Below are 17,591 nucleotides of genomic sequence, written 5' to 3' on the forward strand. Positions count from 1 at the left end.
GAAATTTTGGAGAAATTTCCTCTCTCAATGTGGTGCCAAACCAAGGGGTTTATCCATGCTCTCGAGTTTATCCTCTATGTGATAAGTGTCAAACTTGTCAAGCAAGGAAGCAGCACGTACAATTTGTAATAACTCATTCAGGGTCAGAATCAAACCACCGACAGAAAAGACACTCTCAACATTATGTCACCGAGTCTGATATATCAACCATATGCTCATGAGGCTCATGAACCCAGGTTTAAATCCAAAACATGATATGTATTTGCCATTGTATAATAACATCCTTGAATTTCAAAGTACACTGTCTACTACATGTGAAACTTTTGGCCTACACGTGGATTTCTGTAAAAGCTCCTCCAACATCCTGAGAGTAACTTCGAAAACTAAACAAACAGTTCCCTCATATTTTGCTGGAAATTTTATGCCACCTTCTTTGTTCGTTATTCCCTCCGCCACCAAAGGTGAAGGAGGTTATGTTTCACCCCTTTCTGTCTGATTGTTTGTCTGTGTGCAGGATATCTCAAAAAGTTGTGGATGGATTCAGATGAAATTTGGTGGGCATATTTGATGTGTTACAAGGACAAACTGATTATATGTTGGTGAAGATCTGGATCTGGATCCGACTACTATAATTGTTAAGTGATTCTTCACCATTGAGAGATTGGGCCAAAAACGATATACAGCATGATATTTCAAAAATGTATTGGGCCAGATATGTTCTCGTGGATCAGGCATTACGTGGTGGAGGTATGCGCTCTACCGAGTGCCCTTCTGTGTTATTGTAAATGTGTTATTTGTAAATCTATTCCTCTTGTAAGTTGCTAAAAAAATGCATTTAAAGCCATCAGTTCGAATGTTGTTGTTAAAGTAGGGTTGGGCATACAACCATACTTTTTTTGAAAGGAGTGTTTTTCATTGCCAAATTTCACGCTGATCACGAATCCGTTGAACGTTTTGACATAGGATGATGTCTTAGGTTGGTAAAATGAAAAAATTCAAAATGGCCGCCAAATTTACCCACTTTTCAGGTAAAATTTGATAATTATGGCTTACTAGGGCATGTAATATTAGGGTTGGGCACACATCGACTTTTTCTCTGTTGTCCCGTTGAAAGGAGTGTTTTTTTTATGGCCATTTTTCATGCTGATCACGAATCCGTTGAAATTTTTGACCAAGGATGATGTAAGATGATCTTAGTAAGACATCATCCTAGGTAAAAAAATTTCAACGGGACAACAGAGAAAAAGTCGGTGTGCCCAACCCACTTTTCACTTTTCATCCCAAACAAGCATTTCACATTTCATTCATCCCAAACAAACAACAAAATTATGGCTTACTGGGGCATGTAATATTATTACATGCCCTAGTCAGCCATAATGATCAAATTTTACCTGAAAAGTGGGTAAATTTGACGGCCATTTTGATTTTTTGCATTTTACCAACGTAAGACATCATCCGAGGTCAAAAATTTCAACGGATTCGTGATCAGCGTGAAAAATGGCCATAAAAAAAAACACTCCTTTCAACGGGACAACAGAGAAAAAGTTGATGTGTGCCCAACCCTAGTTAAAGTAGAGAGATCTCCATGAAGCATTGCCATAGACCATCACCCAGAAGGGCACGTGTGGGCGGTCACGTGCATTTTGCAAAACTATTTATCAACACGTGTTGGATCGTGCTGTTTCTGCCTTGAAGCTTCATCATTAATACAAAAAATGGACCACTGGACCTGTAGCTTATCTGGACCCTGGCCTAATGCTGTAACCCAAATTTGGTAGACTTCTGACTGGTGGGTCTGGTGAGAAAATTTTTGAAGGAATTTACACAATTTTCCAAAAATTTTACTGAGTCCGCCATTTTGACACATTTACAGTCATGTGATCAGCATGACCTCTGCCATTTAACATCATGACTCGGTCTTAATGTTGTGACCCAAATTTGGTGGCATTCTTCCGGGTGGATCTGGAGAAGAAGATTTTTAAAGGAATTAATGCGATTTTCTCAAAAGTTGACCAAGTTGGCCATTTTGACACACTTCTGGTCACATGATTGGCATGACCTTCACAATTTAACATCCCTGCCCTGGCCTAATGTTGTAACCCAAATTTGGTAGCATTCTGACTGGTGGGTCTGGAGAAGAAGATTTTTGAAGAAATTTACTGTCGGGCTATTTTGAACTACTTAAATCATGTGACCAGAATGGGCTTTGCAATTCCTGTTACCAGTCAAGGGAGGAATGTTGCTGCAAAATTTCAGCTAGATCGACCCAGCGGTTTGGTCAGAGAAGTCAACAAAGGAGACGGGCGGATGGACAGAAGGACGGTGCGTGATTACAATACCTTACCTGGAATTTAAATTCCAGAGAAGCTTCCAGAGAAAAAATGGTTCACATTAAACTTTTAGCAAAAGCTTTTAAAGTTGAAAGACACCATGAATGAAAGTGTGCTGAATTTGTAGAACCCTTGCTTGTAGAAAGAGAATGAAGCAGAGGTAGCGATATAAGTAGTAGGAGAGTTAGACAGAGAGAAGAAAGTTTTAAAAATACAATAAACAAACTAAAGCCAGCCTTGATAATCGTGAACGTAGTGAGCTTCATACTCAACACGTGCACATGAGAGAATAGGAAACAACAACAACACAATACCCTGACAATTTGGAATCCGTGTCGTCGGCTATGACCCTTTTGCTTCCGGTTTTTGTCATGGGGAATGATGCGTCCCGGGAGATAAAGGCATCGTCGGAGACATGAAAGACCCAAATATCAGACATGGTGTACATTTCCTCAACTGATTTTAATAAATATATCTCCCGCATCATCAAAAAATAATTTTTAATCGTGATTTACATTATTTGATCGCTGATCCCGAATCAGCGGAAGTAACCGGAAATTGCAGCATCGAATGTAAGAAGAATTCTACGTTCGCTTCACGGCTTTGCCTATTCCATATTATTTCCCCATCTCTGCATATCATAAAAAATATAATTAATAAGTGGATTAATCACTTGCATAAAAATATGAATTTGTTTTCTCAATTATTCCCACCTCCTTGTGTGGATGGAAGGGAAAACATTTTTTGTCAAAGTCTCATGAACTAGCTCGCCGGGCTTGATGTTTGATTGAACTAGATTTGGGCAGGAATTTGTAATTTTCTGAGGCTGTATTCTGGCGATAACTCGCCTATTCAATGCAAAAGGCACCATTGGGTCTTCAGCACCCACCAACAAATGCTAGCCAATGGGACACTGAGCTTGACATCCAATCCAAGGGACGATGCACTTTGTGATGCAAGACCGTGCCTGCAGAGCACCAGTCTAACAGTTTATAGTCAGCTTGGGAACCAAACCCACAGACTACATGGCTTAAAGGTAAGTACATCGCATCTGCACCATCCTGGCAGGCAATGATCTGTGTTCCTATCACACCTTACTCAGATTAATTTATCATGTTTCCTCTATGTTCCCTTCCCTTCAATCCTGCCTCAATCAGACAAGCTGATGACTCTCACAAGAAGTCCGCAGAACTCACCGCCATTATCCGCTATGACTTTGTGGCTCGAAATGCCGAAGAGCTTTCTGTGCAGTGCAACGAAATAGTGGAGGTAAAGTTTCTAGCATTCAGAGAAAACAATAAGAAATGATGGTTGATGCAGGAAGTTTTTGATGCATTGAAAAATGCAAAACTTTTTAAAAGAAAAGTAGATAAAGGCAGAATGATTGTCCGATGATTGGATAATAGGTGCAAAGGTTAGCTGAGATTATTTTTAATGCCCATTTGGCCCATCATTCGATTATTGTTTTGTTCCTACCTGTTATTGATGATATGCAGGAGTGCTGTTGTAAGAATGCTAACCATACGTACGTGGCTGACTTCAGCAAAAGATGTGTGTAATGCTTGTGCTTGTCAGGTGCTGGATAATAATCGTCAGTGGTGGAAAGTGAAAAACCACAGTGGGCATGAGGGATTCATCCCAAACAACATCCTTGAGATCATCCAAACAACAGAGTTGGGATATCATGAACCCCTCTATGCCCGTTCATTGGAGGTACGTGGCTTCATGCAGGTGTGGTTACCAAATAATGTTGTGATTGTAGATCAATTATGTAGTTCTCAACAAGAGCTCTGCAGAGTTTTGTCTGATTGCATTTGCTTTGGATAGCTTAATTGCTGTGGAGAAAAATAGAAATCACTTTTTTGGCTCTGCATGGCAGCATTACATTGCAAGGGAAGACATTGAAAGGTACAAGGTGGGTTGGCCTTGGCCACGATGTTGCTTTGCCGTGTGCTTTGCTGTGTTGTTTGCAATCTCTCCTTAATTTTCTAGAATGTTCTCCGAGGTTGTTTTGAGGAACTTGGCAAAAAAATAATTTAGCTGCAGATACCACCCAAATTATTGCTGTCTCAGACTCTGCTCTCCAAATTTTATTGACAAGGCGGTGAGTCCTGGCCAAAGATGTAGCGATTTGACAATTAAAAAATAGGACCACATGTCCTGAAGCACACCTGAATCAGGAGCAACAGTCACTCAAACCCCCTGCAGACCCCCAAGACCCTGTTTTTTTTGTTTACTGTTTTTTGTTAATGCCGTGAACAAGCTTTGGTACATCATGGGTGACGAAGGTTGTGGTCAGGTTTCATTGAAATCGTGTGTGTAGCTTCAGAGAAGAGAGCAAATAACTTTTTTGGGGGGGGGCTCAAACTCCCCCGTCGACTCCCTTTAATGAGCGTAAATTTTAATGCAGTTGATACACTTTCATTAGGCGTCAGATATGAAGCTTGTAGCCAAGTTTCATGAAAATTGTATGTTTGGTTCAAGCGATAATTACTGAAGTGTTTACAAACTGACTGACTCACTCACTCACTCACGGATACTGCTCGATCGCATAAGCTCACCTGACTAATGTCCAGGTTAGATTTTTTTTTTTAAATGAAGGTACCACCGACGAGTATATTGACCCAGCAGGTAAGGATCAGTTCCAATATTTCCACCACCAAGTAGTTTTCATCCAGGATTGTGCTGGCATTGCGCACCAGATGCTATTTAACCTCCAAAGGGAAGAGGGGAACCACATAACTGCAATTTACAGATGGTGTCAGCAGGATTGGTGCCTGTATCGTCGAAATATCTGCTGTATAATACATTGAACATATACACACACACTCACATTGATATATACACGCACACATGAAGGTGGATACTTTGAGACCTAGGAGGGCTCCATTCCACCTTCTGAAACCTGAGAATGGAGATAACCAATGACACACACACACACACACACACACACACACACACACACACACACACACACACACACACACACACACACACACACACACACACACACACACACACTGTTCAAATTACTCCCCACATCCAATCTTTGAGCAACCGAAATTGTTCTATCTGAACACAAAAGAAAAATACAAAAGAGTGTTTGGAGAAACAACTCGATGAGATAGAATAGTGCCTGATATCTTGAGTTGTTGGAATTTTCATGAATGAACTATCTTTGGCAGAAAACTCATCAAAAGGTCATAACTGTTCCAGCATGGACAAATAATGGCAAAATAAATTGTTTTTCTTCTTTTTATCATTATTACCACTTGGTTTGAAAAATTTTGACACGAGAGAGGGTTATCATTTGGCGATGTTCTTCCTCATATTTTCACCGTTTCATCGTTTGAAATAGGTTTTGAATAGTCAGTCCATTGCAATTCCGGTGCTCCAGAATCAAGACTCATGGTCGTAATTCCAGCATGATGTACATTCTTTGATTGGCAATGTATAGTCCTTGTCATGTACTGTACAAGAACTCTCGAAGTTGTTTATGTGCAAGTTTGTCCATTGTTGTTGGGGAGGATGGTGAAGCGTGAACGTTTTCTCCTAGGTCTGAATGTTGCGCGCACTCGATGCCCAAGGGACAATGTACATTGCTAATGCAAGAGTGAATACTTCTCTACCAGCCTAGAGATACAGATACAGATACAGATACAGATTGTTGCATGTTTCGCACCATCTGAATATAAAATGGTGGTCATTGAATGTTTGGTTCTCTTTTTTTGTTGTTGTTTTACTGCTTCACTTTGTACTTTGCTGATGCCTTTGGAGTTGCATTTTAACATTATCATTCCCATGTGTTCATCTTTTTTCCCTACAAGCTACTTGTCGTGGAATTGGTGGAGGTAAATGTAACACATTTATCGTTGGCCTTTTGTGGTTTTACGTTCGTTGCTGTGTTGAGGTATAATGTTCACGGGCACCAAATGTCAGCTGCACCTCATTGGAGCAGGCACATTGTCCTCTCCCTGATGATCGTTAGTGAGCCAGCTGGGTTTTTAATTCAATTTTTTTTCCCAGCAATCTGCTAACTCTGCAAAGATACTCTTGGTTTCAAAAAGCTTAGAATCTGGTTCACTAACTAGATTAAGATGCATGAAAGAGTTTTCCAGCTGAAAACATGACAATGTGGTTTCGATTTTGGGTCCAGTTGGATTTCTGGTAAGTGTCAACTTTCCATTGAGTGAATTTGCGATGGCAGGGGTCACCTTTTCAATGAGGGAATCTGGATGGTTTTGATGTCCATCCAAAGGTGCCCTGAGGGTGTTTAAAAGTCAGCCACAAAAGTCAAAAGTGTTGACTGGTATCAAACATAGACTACGCGAGATAAGCCGGGCAGATTCTCCTCCCCGCGGTGGTCACTAGTCAGCCAACTGGATGTTTCATAACATTCCAACAGCAACTTGGCAATTCTCAAGAGCCTACAAAGTCCTGTTTTCCAGAAGCTTAGAATCTGTCTCACGAAATTAGACACTCATAAATCCTTGGAAATGCCTGTAGTTGAAGTTGAATTCATAACCTCCAGAATGCCAGTCCAGTATCCCTTATCAGATAAAAGAAAGATTAAGAAAAAAATATTTTCACTCAGCAGGTTTTTTTTGCTTCAGAGCCATTGCTGGTTTACTGGTTATATGATACTTAAAAGGAATGATGACAGGGATTGAGAAATGAGCGCAAATGGCGAAAGGCCTTCAGCATTCAGATGCTTGTACGTCTAGAGTCGGCATGGGGAATCTCCTGCCCACGGTATGTTTTGATCTGGCCGTCGTGGTGATATTTTGTTCTGTATTTTACATAGCTTTTATGTAACTAGTGCGGGCCCGTAGGTGTGGGCCCGTAGGTGCGTGCCAGTATGTGCAGCTTCATTCCTTCGCTCTCGTAAACGACGACTGGATTGGGGCATTGTTTCAATTAGATCGGACCAACCGTATCATAAATGGCCATAACTTGGGAAACACCTGGGAAACATACTCAGGTCCCCAGCGTCAAATGTGACGTCATATCAAACGAAGAAGAAGAAGAATTGTGACGCCCCTCTCTCTCGCCCCCTTCTCTCTCGCCCTCTCTCTCTCTCTCTCTCGCCACCCTCTCTCTCTCGCCACCCTCTCTCTCTCGTCACCCTCTCTCTCTCTCGTCACCCTCTCTCTCGCCCCCTCTCTCTCTACCGCCCCCCTCTCTCTCGCCCCTCTCTCTCTACCCCCCTCTCTCTCTCGCCCCACCTCTCTTGCCCCCACCTGTCTCGCCCCCTCTCTCGCCCCTCTCTCTTGCTCCCCTAGTCTCGCCCCTCCTATCTCCCCCTTCCTCTCTCGCCCCTCTCTCTCACCCCCACTCTCACCCCCTCTCCCGTCCCCCTCTCTCGCCCCTCCTCTCTCCCCTCTCTTGAATTGTGATGCCCCCTCTCTCTCGCCCCCTCTCTCACCCCCTCTCTCGCCCCCCTCTTTCGCCCCCTCTCTCGCCCCCTCTCTCGCCCCCTCTCTCGCCCCCTCTCTCGCCCCGCTCTCTCGCCCCCCTCTCTCGCCCCTCCTCTCTCACCCCTCTCTCTGTAAATGTATTCACAAATGTCTACCAAGCACAACAATTAATTCAAACCTTGGGAAAAAAAACAGCTTTCAAACCCTTGGGAAACAGCTGTTTCCCGTGGGAAAATTCAAACCTTGGGATTAATTAATAATTTGAACAATTAATTCAAACCTTGGGAAAAAAACAGCTGTTTCCCTTGGGAAAATTCAAACCTTGGGATTAATTAATAATTTGAACAATTAATTCAAACCTTGGGAAAAAAACAGCTTTCAAACCTTGGTAAACACTTGGGAAACAGCTGAAACGGATGAAGAACGATATCAAACCTTGAAAAGGCACATACTCAGGTCCCCAGCATCGATTGTGACGTCATACCAAACGAAGAAGAAGAAGAATTGTGACGTCAATCGTGCAAAAAAAAACAATAAATAAACATTAATTGTGACGTCATTCGTGATGTCATAACACCGTGTCTTGTCATTGGTTGACAGATAAATGGCCGTAACTTGGGAACTGCTTGTCCGATTAATATCAAACCTTGAAAAGGCACATATTCAGATCCCCAGTATCGATTGTGACGTCATACCAAACGAAGAAGAAGAATTGTGACGTCAATCGTGCAAAAAAAAACAATAAATAAATAAACATTAATCGTGATGTCATAGCACCGTGTCTTGTCATTGTTTGACAGATAAATGGCCGTAACTTGGGAACCGCTCGTCCAATTGATATCAAACCTTGAAAAGGCACATCCGCGGGTCCCCAGCAATATTCCTGGCAAGTTTCAATCAGATCGGAGCGGTGGTCGTCGAAACGGCGGTCGCAGACAGAGTCAGAGTGATTAGTTACATTACTTATCTGCATATGTGCTGTTTAAATTACTAACAAATCATTAAACAGACATCCGGCCCACGCGAAGTTTAACAATAGCTGTTACTGCCCTCGGACTGGGAAAGATTCTCAACCTCTGCTGCAAAGAGTTTTGTCTGAAACGCCTTCTGATGCCGAGTAGCAGATGACCATCCCCATCACTGTGCATTTCCCCAACAGAGGCAGAGAGATGGTGACAGCAAAATGCAACATATGACACACCTGTCATGCCCAACTTCTCCAACTTCTCCAATTTCTCCAACGTCTCCACGTCATTACGAGTCCAACAGAATGAACCTGGAGACGAGCAAACAGGCTGCGCAGCATTGTACGTGAGGAAACCCCCATTGTCTTGATAACTCATCTGGGAAATGTCAATGTTATTAATCAGAAAACGCTGGAGTGGTGTCTCAGGGTATCGAGGAGGGGAGTATGACGTAAACATCAATTTGGTTTGAATGAGAGAACACCTCCCTAACCACCCCTGCGTTTTATGTTCCGTATGTTTTTCTTTCTGTGTTTCCTTTACAGAATAAGCTCCTGAAAAAGCCACCAGGAAACTGAGAGGTCACCAATGTCATCCATCATGTCTCATTCTCCCCACCTTTCCATTTCTTTTCCCATCCCAACCCTGGCAGTGCAAGATGAGCTGCTGAAACGTCTGGCCGGACAAAACGTGAACAAGAGAAATTTCAACATCCCTCGAAGTGGTGGTCCATCTTTGGTCATTGGCAAAAATTCCACCCAGAAGGAGGTCAAGGCTTGGCTCGTTGCAAAAGGATTCAGCACTATGTAAGGATATCAATGATGGCGGAGCCCTTTCTGTCATTGTACAAACACTTGTGAAAAAACCCGCTGAAGAACGCTTGTATTCTGCTGAAGAACTATTGTGCACTTATTATGTCTATACCCTTCATTATCTCAAACATCTCGATCATATCCCCTCGTAACCGCCTCCTTTCTCATGCATGAAGTCCTGCCTCAGTCAGCTGATCCTCATAGCTGAGTCGAGCAAGGCCCGAGATCAATCTAGTAGCCCAACACTGAACCCTCTCTGTGGCAGCTATGTCTTTTGTCAGATGTGTTGACTGAAAATGCACACAATATCCTCAATGAGGCCATCACTAAATTCCTGTAATGACCTCCGTTGATTCGTAATTCCAAATTTTGTGGATACAACCACAAACCTTGGTTGCTACTTATAGCTTTCTTCCTTCTGTGAATACAACCACAAACCTTGTATTCTACTTATAACTACCTGGCACTGGCCTGTCTGCTTCCCCCCCCCGACTCCCCCCCAATCCTCCTTCCCCTGTATCTATTTCCACCCACAGATCCTTAAGGCTGCCCCTTGCATCATGTAATCTCTATTTTCATTATTCTTACCCATCCCCAGCACCTTACATTTCTTGATGTTCATCTGCATCTGCCACTCTTTTGTCCAATCGATGAAAGTATCAAGACTTTCCTGAATCTGATCACTCCCACCCCCCCCCCCCCGGCCACCCCTTTTTGCTGTCGATCTTACTTCTAAGCTTTGTGTCGTCTGTAAATTTGGAAAGCCTATTCTTAACCCCACTATCCAAATAATTGATATTAATTATTGATATATTAATACTGAAGGACCAATTTTGTGCTCCTCCTAGCGGTCGCGTCACGTTTTTCTCGGTACTGTGACCTGGACTGAAAAAAAACTTCGTACCTGTAAGAGTGCATCGCACATAGTGGTAATAGTCAAACTTCAACTCTGAAGCAGAATAAACACTTTTCGTTTTACATTCGTTTACATGGCGACGTGTGACGTCACCGCTGAGAGGCGTCAGGACGTCATGACGTCATCAGTCATTCGCTGACGTCATTACGTCTGTCGTCGACAGACCGTCACCGCTGAGAGGTGTAATTCCACTCCTCGAAAATAGCTTCTGCAATGTAAAACCCTCTTCTGCACATGCTGACTACCTCAAAATGTGAATTTGACACAAAAAATGTAACGAGAAACATTGTATCTTCTATATATTAATACTGAAGGAACAATTTTGTGCTCCTCCTAGCGGTCACGTCACGTTTTTCTCGGTACTGTGACCTGAGAAGTTTTGACATGGTGTATGTCAAAGTAGACACGTGCACAAATCAGGGGACTTCTTCACAAGGAGTAGTGTACACCAAAAATGTCGTGTACAAGGACGTTTTGTAGGCCTCATTAGGTGAGGCCATGGAGTACATCGACTGGGATCCGGCTCTTACAAGAGCCCGCCACTGGTCGTCATATTGGGCTCATGGAACGGAATCCGTCTGTGACGGGGTTTCGGCTAGTGTGAATAATAATGGTCCTAGTACTGACCTCCTAATGTACTGGGAAGGATGGGTACAGAGAGAGGGGTTGGAGGGTTTGGGGACTCAGATTTGGAAGCAAATACAGAATTGAGGCATTCGGCATTCTCATGAGCAGCCAGCTGTGGAACCATTGAAGTGAGGGAAGGGATGGAAGGGGAGCTTACATCAGACAGACTTGACAAGGCAGCACCAGGTTTTAGAGGAGGGAGACAAGTTTAAAGTTTAAAGTTTAAAGGAGACAAGAAAGTTCATTCTTGAGATTGGACAGATGTTGTTTTCTGGATCTCCTGAGAGTGAACACACATTTGTTGCAGGCATTTTGGAATGCACTGAGATTGCCTTCGGTCTGATTTACCTTCCAGGAATAGAAGGCAACTTGCTTCAGAGCAACGGCCTCACCTTGGGATTCAGTGCAGCATGGGCAGGAATAAGGGTAGGATAACTGAAGATGAGATAGGATAAACGAGAGAGAGGGAGACAGAAAGCAAGCAAGCAAGCAAGCAAGCAAGCAGGTGTCTGTGGAAGAATTCCCAGGCTGGGTTAACATCAGGGGCAGTAAATATGGGAGACCATTCCTGAAGTGAGACGGCTGCTTGCAGTCCCTGCCAATCTGCCTTGGTGAACTGCCAGACTCGCACGCATTGAGGCAGCTCTCTGAGAATAGGCAGAGAGATGTTGACTTTTACAAGCATATGATCAGATGAACCATTTGGAGCAGAGAAAGAGCAGGAGACATTTGCGGGGAAGCTTGTCATCACTAAGTCCAGGAGGGAAGATTTGCCATTGGGAGAAATCCGGGTTGGAACGTTCACAGATTGAGTCAGTCCCATGGAGTCACAAAAGTCTTTGCAGAAGTACCCTGGGTAGTGAGAGAGGTACCAACCAACACCCAGCCAATTTTCAAGGTGACAATTATAATTGCCACACATGAGGAAGAGAGAGTTGGAAGGAGTGGATAAAAGTTTATCCATGTTGTCAGAGAGAGCGAGAGAGATGTGGAGATGTAGATGGAGTCACGAGTCGCATCCAAAAATGTGCCTAGGGGGTTGGGAGGTGTAATAATTATACATGGAGAGTGAGAAATGGAGTTCAGGGCAATGTAGGAATATCAATGATGGGACATCTACCAGCCACTTCACAAGCCCTCACTTTGGCTAACAACTTCCGATGTGGTACCTTACGTAATGCATTATTAAAGTCTCGATATACTATGTCCACTACCCTTTCGCATCAGCCCAATCAGACACTGCCTCATGGAACTCTAAAAGATTTGTTAAACAGGAACTACCTTTGGTAAGCCCATGCTGATTTAATTAGTTTGTATTTATTTAAATAGTTCCTCATCCGGTCCTTAATTAATGTCTCCTACACCTTCCCCACAACTGAAGTCAAACTAACAGGTCCATAGTTTCCCAATTCTTCTCTGGATCCTTTCTTAAATAATGGTGTTACATTTGGTACTCTCCAATCCTCCAGTACCTGTCCTGACTCCAGGGAACTATTGAAAATATCCGTTAACATCTCGTTTACCTGCTCAGTCACCTCCATCAATACTCTCGGGTGCACATTATCTGGACCCGGAGCCTTGTCTCCTCTTAGATTACCAAGCTGTTCCTTTACTTACTCCACTCCAACCTGGATCTTCTGTAAAAGCCCTTCCTCACCTCCTTGATAGATACTCTCAGCTAGTGGCAATTCTCCTGACTGTTCTTGTGTAAAAGTTGAAGAAAAATACCTGTTTAATGAGCCTGCCATCTCACTTTCATCACTAACTACTCTCCCGGTGCTATTCCTCAATGGGCCGACACTGGTCCTAACCTGTTCTTTTCCCCTGATATACTTAAAGAAAGCCTTGTTATTATGCTCAGTAATGCCTTCATATTATGCTTCGCCTGCCAACTGTATTAACTTGCCTCTGTTTACTTCGATAGTGATATAAATCCAACTCCAGTCCTGTTATTTGAAACCCAATAAATGCCTTGTGCTTCTCCCTTAATGGCATTCTAATTTTACACCTCATTGGAATGTACTTCCTCTGCACTCTACATCTTTGCTCCTTGAAAGTTTCCCATTTCTCTGATGGTGATTGCCCTATTATTAGAGGCTCCCAATCTGCATCACCCAACCATCTCCTCATCCTCTCAAAGTTTGCCTTCCTGAAATCTAATAGCTTTACCCTACTATCCTGAACTCTAACCCTCAACAGAGTCTTTGCACACACAATTTTATGGTCACTTTGTATTGAAGGCTCCCCAACCTCCACCTCCTCCACCATATTAGGATCGTAACTTAAAAGTGGTCAAACACTGCACTCCCCCTCGTGGGCTTATCCACAAACTGTGTTAAAAAGCGATCCTGGACTAAAACTAGGTAATCCTCATCCGCTCTGCCCTTTCCCAGTTCCTGGACCCAATCTATCCCTGGCAAGTTAAAATCCCCCATAATCAATACTCCTGGGTATGAGACTGCTTGCAATTGTAGTTCATTTGTTGTAATATCTCCTGATATTCATTTCAAGATCTCGTTGAGTTTCTGTGCTTTTATCACTCCAGTAACTCCCAATCATCATCAGCATAATGTCAGCCCTCCTCAGGTTCATTTATAAATTTTCAGGTGAGCAATTTTGTAAAATTTTCTTACACACTTTATTTTCCTATCGTTTTGCTATCCCCACCTCTTTATTCCTCCCACAGGACTGTGGAGAGTTTAGGTGTGTTAACAGGGCCACAGCTATTTTCACTGACGAAGAATGAAATAACCTCTGTTTGTGGGGATGAAGGAAGCAGATTGTACAGTCAAATCATCATCCAAAAGGGCATCAAGGAGGTATGGTCCTTCTGTCTTTTACACACACACACACACAATATATATATATATATATATATATATATATATATATATATATATATATATATATATATATATATATATATATATATATTCACACTCACCTCTAAGCCATCTAGCCTGGGTTTGAATCCCAACCAAGCTAAAAACTGTCTTCCTGGTGCTGCACAGTGCAAGGTGATTCATCAATGTTTGTGCTGTCCCTTGAATAGACAGCAACCAGGCGTCCTATCTGCTGGCATTAGTTGGTGGATGTTAAAGATCCCACAGTGTCCTTTATGAACATATATATGTATATATAATATGTATTTGTTTTTTGACCTGGTTTCTCCCCTCAATCAGATCAATGAAGAGTTTAATTTTTCCTTTATTAATCTGTGACTGATGGATTCAGTAAAACACGTGATACAACCCAAATAAATGCTACCTTATCCTTCATTTCCCACAGAATACCTCCGAGTTGGAAGAAGCGATGAAGCGACAAAAGGAAAAAATCAGTTTACAGGAAAAGCGGGCCACAGATCAAGACAGCACAGATCTGTCTCCGTCCAGATCCACAATTCGGATAAATGCTCCTGTATTACCGACGGATGATTAAGGGAGCGATACGATCTGTCCAACTCACAAACGGCTATTTGACAGAGATTCAATTGCGAATTCGTTCCACTGGTTGCATCTATACTGCGGCTTGGCTGTGATGCCAATGGCATTTCGGATTCGGCCAGGGTACTACAACACAATATCCTACTCTCCTTGAGAGAAAAACCAAAACAATGGGAAATTATGATGGGAATGTCAGATTTTTTTGGGATACACCTTCTACCGTCGACACACATCCGATTAGGAAGGAGTCATTGTTTTTTGATTGAGGTTTTAAGCATGTACAGCGAGTAAACAATTATACTCTGTCATTTTGCCATTTGCTTTCCTTTGGAAGTTGATATTCTTTGTTATGCATCTCTCGCAGCTTCATCATTCGTTATTGTGAATTACCTTTACCTTCGCATTCAGGTTCATCTGCATGTTTTTTGTTCTTTTAAATAATCTGTGTATTTGCTGATGTGCCTGCTCTGTATGCTGAGGGGTCATCTATTTAATAGGTACTCAAACATGTTGCAAATTTGGACTCTGCATTACCCTGTATGCTCCAGACCTGTGTCTGCCTTTCCCTTCCCTACAATGCCATCTCCTCCAAACTTCCTTCCCCCCTCCCCCACTCTTTTCCTACTGCCTTAACCCCATCCCTTTCCCATTGTTCTCCCTCCTCTTCCTTCTCTCAGTTTTATTTTCTCTTGTTAACCACACCCTCATCCCTAAGTAATCAGGAGGTGGCCCTTAATCGGAAGCACATGCTCGATTTCACAAGATTTGCTGCCTCACTAAATATTTAATTCATCGCACCAAACAACAAAGACCACGATACGTCGCTCGATAAAATGAAGCGAGTAAATCGTTTTATGATGTCCAAACCTGATTTCTTTATTATTTTTCATCTCCTCCAATGTGTTTTATATTGCCTTATCTTGGAACTACTCATGACATTTAAACCAAATAAAACACAGTACAATTATTCAGGAAGTTTGAGCATCCATGTCACTCGAGTCTGATGGTGTATTCAGGGTACCTTTTGGTATTTGGCATCTATTGCCTCTTTCCTGGCTACTTTGGAGGCCTTGCTTTAAGATTATTAAAATGCTAAGTTTTATCAACAAATCGTTGATTTTTTTATGAGCCTCGGCCGTTCTTGAAGGGATGGGAGAGACTATTGTATTTGGTTTGCATCAGTAAGTGTGTGGGTTCCGCATGCAGACCTACTTTGTATGGATCATTAATCCACGGATTTACTATGAGGCTCTGCATTGTGAAATCCTGTCTTTTTTTTTTTTCCTCTACGTCCATGACATGGTTCTGAATATTGGTTTCAGCTATGCTTAACAGTAACACACAAGCAAAGCCATTTTGAGCATCAATGATCCTGCAGCTTAATGCTGGCTTCAATAAGTTTTGTAAAATAAAAAACATCATCTACGTCCATGACATGGTTCTGAATATTGGTTTCAGCTATGCTTAACAGTAACACACAAGCAAAGCCATTTTGAGCATCAATGATCCTGCAGCTTAATGCTGACTTCAATAAGTTTTGTAAAATAAAAAAAACATCAGTAAGTTCATGCATCAGTAGAAATTAAGGTATTACACAGTTTTCCTCATTATATTTGCAATGCAAGTGTCGTGCGATCAAAATCTCTTGTCCGATTTTAAAATGTTGCTTTTCAAGGTGACGAGGAATATATATTTGTTGAAGCAAATCTTTGCTTTATTAAATAGGGTGGATATATGAATATATTTTTGGTATAATGTATGCCTTCAGGGTTGTTTGTGTTTGTTGGGTGAAGATTATGTGATAGAAAATTAATCAGTTTGTATTGATCCCCGATACCCCCCACCCCACCCCACGCCCAACCTCCGCCCCTTTCTCGGCCACCAACGTCCTTCGTGTATACCCCTAGATTTTAAACTGCAATGAGCATTTGGATATTTTCTAGCTGCACCAAGAATATAAACTTGCCCTATAAATGTATGTTATGCAAATGGCATTGTTTTTGTTTTTAATAAAGGCAATGGTTCAACATTTGGTGTGATTTCTGCATTTGTTTTTTTGTTTTTAATAAGCCTCAGAAAACTTGTTCCACCACAAAGGACCTGCTCACATTGGCAAAAGGTTGTTGCAGAAGTTATATAAAATCTTTCACTCCTTACATTTCTGTTTCTTGATCGTATGTGGAATTGCGCTCAATTAGTGTGGTCATGTGGGGGTCGTGGGGATAAGGACGTGACCAAATATTTATATCAGTGGGATCTGTCAGTTAGAATAATTACTTAAGGGGTATGTGGCATCCCAGGTGTGGTTTCTTTATTGGGCTTGGGAGGATGTATAGGGTGGTTTTAGATCGTTTTTGGGGAGTTTCAGACACATCCAGACCTCCATCCTCATTAACACATGTTCTCACTCCTTGGGGAATGGTGCCATACCAGGTGTAATAAAGCCATTCCTTTTATGCCATAAAAGTGCATAGATAGGGCTGCTGAGGCAGTTTCATTGGCAAGGAGTACAGACTTGGATGGGTCGCCACTCTGACACAGGTTAACCCAAATAGTTATTACCCCAGTTCACTGGTACTCATTTCACCCACCCTGGAATGATGACAAGCTGAGTGAACCCCACCTGGTGTTCGTTTAACGGCCGACAGGAGCTTGAACTCAGGACCCTGAGATCCCAAGCCAGCCACCTTAACCACGAAGCAAACACCGCACTTTGTAGCAAGTCTAACCAGATGTTTAACATCTTTTCGTTTCTGTGCTCTGTAGCACTGCAGGAGATGGACAACAACCACCCATTGTGGACACTTTCTGTAATTTCCTTTGGCCGTTGGTTCCAGGTTGACTCGCCGAGCTGAGCTTCTGTCCTGTAATGTGGTGATTGTAAATTCAAAGGCAATAAACCATGCTGACAAAGCAATGGCAAACTACCGAGTGCATTATTTCCTGTGGGACTGCTTTGGTACAATGTAATTTCCTTCAGGAAATAAGCCATGATTATATTAGGATTCTAAGTGTCTTCACCCCACTTTTTATAAATCCATTGTGTTACAAGTAAAACTATTCCAAGTAGCATAATAACTG

At 42.3% G+C, this 17,591-nt stretch overlaps 1 protein-coding gene across 1 annotated transcript in view; it reads left to right on the forward strand.

Annotated features, from left to right (window-relative positions):
- Positions 1–16,539, forward strand: part of LOC147029757 (epidermal growth factor receptor kinase substrate 8-like) — a 120,341-nt gene extending 103,802 nt beyond the window's left edge. The window contains exons 17-22 of the mRNA XM_085873071.1: positions 3,488–3,599; positions 3,906–4,043; positions 8,907–9,054; positions 9,365–9,518; positions 13,754–13,886; positions 14,356–16,539. Of these exons, the coding sequence (XP_085729197.1) occupies positions 3,488–3,599; positions 3,906–4,043; positions 8,907–9,054; positions 9,365–9,518; positions 13,754–13,886; positions 14,356–14,505 (835 nt within the window). The 3' untranslated portion in view covers positions 14,506–16,539. The remainder of the gene's footprint in view (positions 1–3,487; positions 3,600–3,905; positions 4,044–8,906; positions 9,055–9,364; positions 9,519–13,753; positions 13,887–14,355) is intronic.
- Positions 16,540–17,591: the final 1,052 nt, after the last annotated feature.

Source organism: Eptatretus burgeri, chromosome 3, assembly GCF_056783735.1.
Source record: "Eptatretus burgeri isolate ZD-2024b chromosome 3, Ebu_testis_v1, whole genome shotgun sequence".
Taxonomy (NCBI): Eukaryota; Metazoa; Chordata; class Myxini; order Myxiniformes; family Myxinidae; genus Eptatretus; species Eptatretus burgeri.